Source organism: Branchiostoma lanceolatum, chromosome 4 (assembly GCF_035083965.1).
Source record: "Branchiostoma lanceolatum isolate klBraLanc5 chromosome 4, klBraLanc5.hap2, whole genome shotgun sequence".
In the NCBI taxonomy this organism is placed as follows: domain Eukaryota; kingdom Metazoa; phylum Chordata; class Leptocardii; order Amphioxiformes; family Branchiostomatidae; genus Branchiostoma; species Branchiostoma lanceolatum.
Genome location: NC_089725.1, coordinates 21,512,699 through 21,519,360, shown reverse-complemented (window position 1 = coordinate 21,519,360; position 6,662 = coordinate 21,512,699). Strand labels below are relative to the sequence as shown.

At 45.0% G+C, this 6,662-nt stretch overlaps 1 protein-coding gene across 2 annotated transcripts in view; it reads right to left on the bottom strand.

Annotated features, from left to right (window-relative positions):
* Window positions 1–662: 662 nt before the first annotated feature.
* The window catches only part of LOC136433319 (uncharacterized), a 52,489-nt gene continuing 46,489 nt past the window's right edge, over window positions 663–6,662 (bottom strand). For both annotated transcript variants that reach the window (XM_066425401.1, XM_066425400.1), the window contains one exon: window positions 663–6,375. In XM_066425401.1, the coding sequence (XP_066281498.1) occupies window positions 3,410–6,375 (2,966 nt within the window). In that variant the 3' untranslated portion in view covers window positions 663–3,409. The remainder of the gene's footprint in view (window positions 6,376–6,662) is intronic.

The following is a 6,662-nucleotide window of genomic DNA, read 5'->3' as shown; positions in this document are numbered from 1 at the left end:
ATAGACCAAGTACCAGAGTGTATATATGGACAGTAGAAATGCCCTTTGACTTTTTGAGCAATTTGTACAAATTATTTAAAGGATACAAAACATTATGACCCACAACTAAAAGGAAAAAGTCATCAGTCATCATTATTTGATCAGTCCCAATTCAGTTGACTGTGCAACTCTTGCTTTGATTCAGCAGAACAAATACTGCAGACACGTTTTAGAAATACTGTTTTCCCTACCTTCCAACCAGCATTTTCTTTCCATCCCACTTATTGTTTAGGAGCTCATGTTGCAAATTTTCATTGTTGAATCTGTCATTTTTAAGGTTATTAAAACACATTTTCATCAATTTCATGTCATGAAGCTCAGATTTTTTGGACGGATTGGGCAAACTTTTTGTGCAATCCCAACAAGCAAATTTCCGCCCTGGACAGAGGGACAGGTCCTGGAGACAGCCCTACCAATGCCAGGTTTTCATAACCTTTTAGCTCTTTTAAATTTGTCAGTGCAAGCTCTCTGGGGTTTCGTTGTCCATCAAACTGGGAACAAAAGTTCAATTATCCCATGTGCTCCAAGAAATACCAGACCAAGTTTAAAGAGAATGCATGTTGACAACTTCTAATTCCTAATCTTACTACTAGACCATGTTTCCAGAAATGACAGACACAGACTGTAAGCCATCAACACTTTATTCACCATCTGCTACAAAAGGACAGTTGTCTCAGACCAAGGAGCTTTTATTAAAACCTCATTGCTCAGACATCATGAAGGGTATGTGCTGCTTGAGAGAGCAGGAATACATTATACATTTACCTTTCCAGGTGCAACAGAAATTACTCAATTCCTGTACAAAAATATTTCTCATGTCAAAAATGAGGTATCTATAATTAACTTCAAATAAATCACCTGATCAAAGGGACAGTGTTAGCTGGAAGGAGCTTTAGGGGGTCAGGTTGACAGTTATTTAACAATAAATACATGTATTGACATTTGTATAGAACATAAAACTTATCTTATTATTTTATCCTGCCATATATAACTTTCATAATACATGTAACTCAGACAAAACAAGTTCATCAAATTTTATCAAGGTTACCAGGTATATTGTATCATAACCCCATAAAACTTCTTCACTAGTTGGCTAAAAACAGGTATGCCTTTCAAAGGCAAATTCTATTTTTAAAAATCCCTCATACATGTACATGTAGTTGTCAAGGCCAAACCATTCTACTTGGTATGTTCTCTTTCCTCCATCTCTATATCATCCAATTGCAGAAGCAAGTAAATGATTTGATATGGCCTGAACAAATACATTTGTCAATTAAGACAGGTTATGTGCCATCATCACATAGTACACATACATACAACTATTTTCACATTGCTTGTTCTTCACCCTTCAATCTGTTCAAACATCATCACAGAAATAGCTTGAACTTCATCAAGCTGCAAAGGATGCAAGTTTACAGTCTTTGGCGTTTCTGATGAGAACTTATTATGCGGAGAAAACGTCCAGTACACAAAGGAAAATGTCCACACTTCTGTGAATAGAGCCAGGCTCGTTACTGCCAGGCTGTCTGGAAATTGTGAAAATTCATGTTACTTTCTGCTGTCCAAAACAAAATGCACTTGATACATGATAACAACAACAACCTCAATTGGACAGGCAACATTTTGACATGCTTTCTGAGATTGCTCTTGTCAATAAGCAAAACAAAAAGTGAGTAAAAGCGAAAACATGAATCATGCATGAATTTCAAGCTTTTTCTTTCAAAGTCAATTTTGTTGCCATGATTAAAGATACTATCCTTTTGAGCATAAGTGTCATGAATCAGGATTTCCTGACATAACCAAATCTGATGTGATGACAGCAGGAAGAGCATGTTTCATTTCACCTGTGGAAAGGAGTGTTTCTGCACTGTGTCTCACTTGAACAAATCTATGGGTGTCATCAATAACAATCAGTAAAGCGTCAAACCAAATGCAATGTACAAGCTTTTAAAAAGTGAACACATCTTAGCCCTACTCTTATCTCTATGAAAGCCACTTTCACAATTTACTCCTACTTCTCACAACATTATCACATTTAAGTACAATTATTATAGCTACCCTGGCTCCCAACCACATCCCAAGTTAGCTTGTCTTGTTTGACAGGAAAATATACACCACTATGTCTAAAATAAAGGTTAACAGTATTTACAAGACTACAAAACATTTGTCCCAATCAGGCTGAAGGTACATTGTAGATCAAAATTATGCATGTTGACCACAAGTACAAAAGACATGGTAAGAAATCTATCACTGTTCAATAGTCCATAAACATCTACTGAGTTATTTGCCACAAAGTGTTGACACACTACATCCAACAGCAATCTATCAGACTGGGGTTAGGTATGGTTGGTATTGGACACTAAACCTGGGATGGTTATGTCTGATACCATCTACCAGCCAAACTGACCGGTTCAGTTCAGGCTGGCACCAACACAGAGAGGGGCTGGGGACAAGGGAAACAGGTTAGCTTGAACCAAACAGCTGCCCTACCCCAGGACTGTGGAAATCTTTTGAAGAACTACTCATGGCCAAAACCAAGGAGTGTGCATGTTCTTGACAATAAGATCCAAATGGTCTCAAAACATGCTAGGTACATGTAAAAGGAGATGCATGTGTGTGTTACAGTCACTTAGAAGTAATCAGTGTCATTTTTGATGATTACACTATGTAACTAATAACAATGCTGTGAAGGAAAATCACATTTTGGCTAAGACTATTGGGTTGCTGCATCTGAGATAAGTAAATTAATAACGGAATGAGTACTAGTAACGAACATCTTACATTATTTTGACTCTCATAATATCAAAAAAGGGACCACGTTTTCAAAATTTGTACATGCCAAAAACCATGTTTTGAAGGGCCACCTATACCTGCGATTCAGCATAGGACTGATACTTTGTACAACAGTTTATAGACAATGACAACACTTTACATAGCATGCTTTATAGAAAAAGCCCAGCACACATTTCTCCAGTACTTTGTACTCTTCTGTGCTGACTTCAATCATACAAACATTAAACTCTTTTTTATTTACTTCCACAATTCTGTAGGCACTTTGTGCCTACTCCTGCAACATTTTCCAATCGTGAGCTTCACTGCATCAATCACCATTCCCGACATGCAGCTTTCTTTGCCAATTGAATCTTTTCACATTGGTGTATACTGTCCCAAACTTGATGACGTTGGTGAATGATAACAGAACATGCATTGCTGACAAAGACAATCTTAAGCTAAGCTCAAAATCACTGTACAGCTGGTACAAAAAGTATCTGCAGTACAAAAGGATGGTGCAGTAGTGTTTCTGTGGTGTGCAGACACATCAAAGCCCACTAGTAGCTGCACAGTATATACAATCATACATCCACTGACTTCATGCATGAGTTGTCTCCATGTCCAGGAAGGCCTGGTGGAATGACTGCTTTAGGAGATTCTTCAGCTGAGACTCCTCTGCTAATCTCTGGGCATGATCTAACTCAGACTCAAAGTTCTTCCTCTGACCAGGGACTACCTCCTCCAATGGCTGCTGCTTAGCAGTGTCTATGTACAACATGGTTTGATCGATACTGTCAGTGGCACTGAGCATTCCAGGCAAGAAGTTGGAGTCAGTGCTTGTGTTGACGGTAGGCTCCTGGCTGCCATCATACTCTTCCAACAGGCATGCTGCCATGTCGGTGATCTCCTGTGTAAATGGAGACAGTGGGTCCAGATCTATGGTGTCTGTCAGATCTACAGGATCTTCCTGGAACTTTCCCCCAGTTTCCATGGTCTGCCCAGGGATGGCAGGAGCTGCAGGGGAGTTGGGAGGGGTGTCCTCGGAGAGAAGCATGCTTGTCAGCAACTGGGCCTTGGCTGCTTTGGACTGCTTTCTGGCTTCCACAATCTCCAGCCTGGACATTTTCTCAGTGACGCAGGAATCTGGCCTGCCCTGTTGCCCTGCCCATGGCCCCTGGGGTGGGGGTGACTGCCCGTCCTTCTGCATCGGCTGCTGGCCATTCTTACTACTGTTGATCAGCTGAGACAGCAGCTGGGCTTTCCCAGGACCAAGAAGCCTGGTCTTCTCAGGGTCAGCAAGCATCCTTTCCAAGTTTTCTTGAGCCCCACGATACTCATCCAGCGTTCTCCTCTTGCCAGTCAGCAGGCTGGTGAGGAGGGGGTGCTTGGCATGCTTCCTCCTGAGGGACTCGCTGATGTGCCCGTTTGTGTTGTCACTTGTCGGCTGGCCAGACTCTGGCGGCTGAGACTGTACTGTAGCACTGACTGCTGCCATGGCTGGTCTGGAGGGCTGTTGCACAGGGGGAACATGGGCAGTTGGGACAGGGCTGCTCGTATCACAAAACGGGTAGACTTGGCTGGCTACTCTAGGTGATTGAGAAGTTGTTAGGGGTGGCGACATGGTAGATGTTATGGTGACTGGATTTCCACAAGCCCATGTACTAATGCCACTGCTGCTGTTCTTCAGCCCATTCACTCCATTTGGGACGTTGTTTTGGTGTTGGTTAATGATAAGAGGCTGATGACTGCTGGTGGACATGTTGCACACATTTACGCCAGGGCTCCAGGATTGTGGAGTGGGTGCCTTGTCAACAGCTGGACTACTGGAGTTCAGTCTCGGTTGCTGGATGCCAGACATGTTACTGAAGTTGTTCATCATACTGTTCGGAGTGTGCTGTTCAGCACATGCAGTGATGTTTCTGTGTGCCAGGGTGCTGCTGTGCTGCTGGGTGTTGGCCATGGTGTTGAGAATGCCACCCATGTCTGAAGCCAGCATCTGTACTCCTGAAACCTGGGTGAATGTTGGCACATTGGCAGACACAGAGTTGGGAATGTTGGGCATGGAGGAGACATTCACACTACTGCTGATAACTGGTGATGCATTCTGTGCACTTGTAGGCACTTTATTGAAGGCCTGTTGCTGCTCCAGCTCAGCCAACTTGACCATATATTCCAGCTCTGTCATCCCCTGTGGGACTTCCTGTTTGACGTGCGGTTGTTGTAGGGTGCAGTCAGAGTCTGGCACATCACTGATGGTGGGGTAACTTGTTCTGCCTTTCACGGCTGTTGCAGTCAGGCCTGACACCAGCTGGTTGACCATGGTAGCAGCTCCTGCCATGTGTGGCATCTGAGCCTGAACACCTGATGACAAGAAGACATTTTGGATGACAACGGGATTGGACCCATGCCCGGAGGCGAAGGCCTGTGATGCAGCTGACTGGAGCATGTTCAGGATCTGGTCTGTTGGTGTGTTTGTTGTGGGCTGTTGGCATGGCTCGTTAGATGTGCTGATGTTGGCGGCCATGTTCTCATCACCTTGTGACTCAGACTGAGCAATGTCCAGCAAGTCCTCAAATATCATGTCTACGTCATCCTCTGCAAAGTACTCACTTCCCTCCAGGCCCCGTCCATTTGTGTTCCCAAACTGACCACTCTGTATCCCCATAGAGCTTGGTTGCCCACACTGAAAACTGTCCGGCAGATCAGCTTCAACCTTAGGAGCCTGCATCCCATAGCCTGCCAAGTCTGACTGTTTCTGCATGTTTGTACTGTTGCCAAAGTCATTTCTCCAGATGGCCTGGCCATTGTTAAACACTCCCAAGTCTGCTTGGGTGGAGTCTGGGGCATTGTCCACATCCATGGACTCGTCACACTGAAACGACGAAGCATTGTTCATGCTGCTGGGGGAGCCAGCAGAGGTAGAGGAGGACACAGACTGTGGTGAGTCTGCTGCAGCAGTAGGGGAGGAGACTGCAAGTATGTTGTTCTGCGACTCAGACCTTTGGGCGGACCCAGGGCTGAACTGGACACTACTTGCTGGACTGACTGGTGGAACTGAGGGCACAGGCTTCGTGTTGTAGCATGAGCCACATGGGGAGGGAACACTGCTCGGAGAGGCAGCCACAGAGCTGCTTGGGCTTGGCAGACAGGGAGTGGATGGGGGCTGACTTGGTTGCACAGAGAATGGTCCTGGTGAGAAGGACAGGTTGGAGCTACCAGGACTCATGCTCATCATGCTACCAGGAGAGTGAGAAACAGAACCTGGGGATTGTGGGATGGATGGTGCTGGGGAGTTGACGGAGCTCTGTGGGGAGAGCGGGATGGGAGACATGGCCTCTCCACAGGTACAGCCCGTGGGGTGGCCAGACTTCTCTACACTCTTGTTTTCCTCCACAGTGGCTCGCCTTGCCTCGTTCTCACTCACCACATAATTCATGCACACCACGTACTGTGCATCGCCGCCTGTGTTGTAGATAATGGTGGCTCTGGTCTGCAACCAGATCCAATCTCCCAGCTTCCCCATGAAGCGGTAGTACTTGCTAGTAGACTGCCCAGCATGGATCACTGTAGAGGGGAAACAGCAACAACACTGTTAATGTCTGTGGCTGCTCAATGACAGCTCACTTTGTCTGTGGCTCTATTTACCCTTGATAGCTCATTTGCCACTTCTCATGAAGGTCACTTCACAGTGTAGGTCACCATTAAGGTCCTCCCAGGACCTTACTTCACCCCAGTTTTCACATGTGCAATTAAATTTGCATTGAGCTCGGTCAAAAGACACTGCAGCGCTCCTATTTTTCAGACCAAGACAAATAGTTTATTCATTCACCAGTACTCTCAGGTCTCCATCA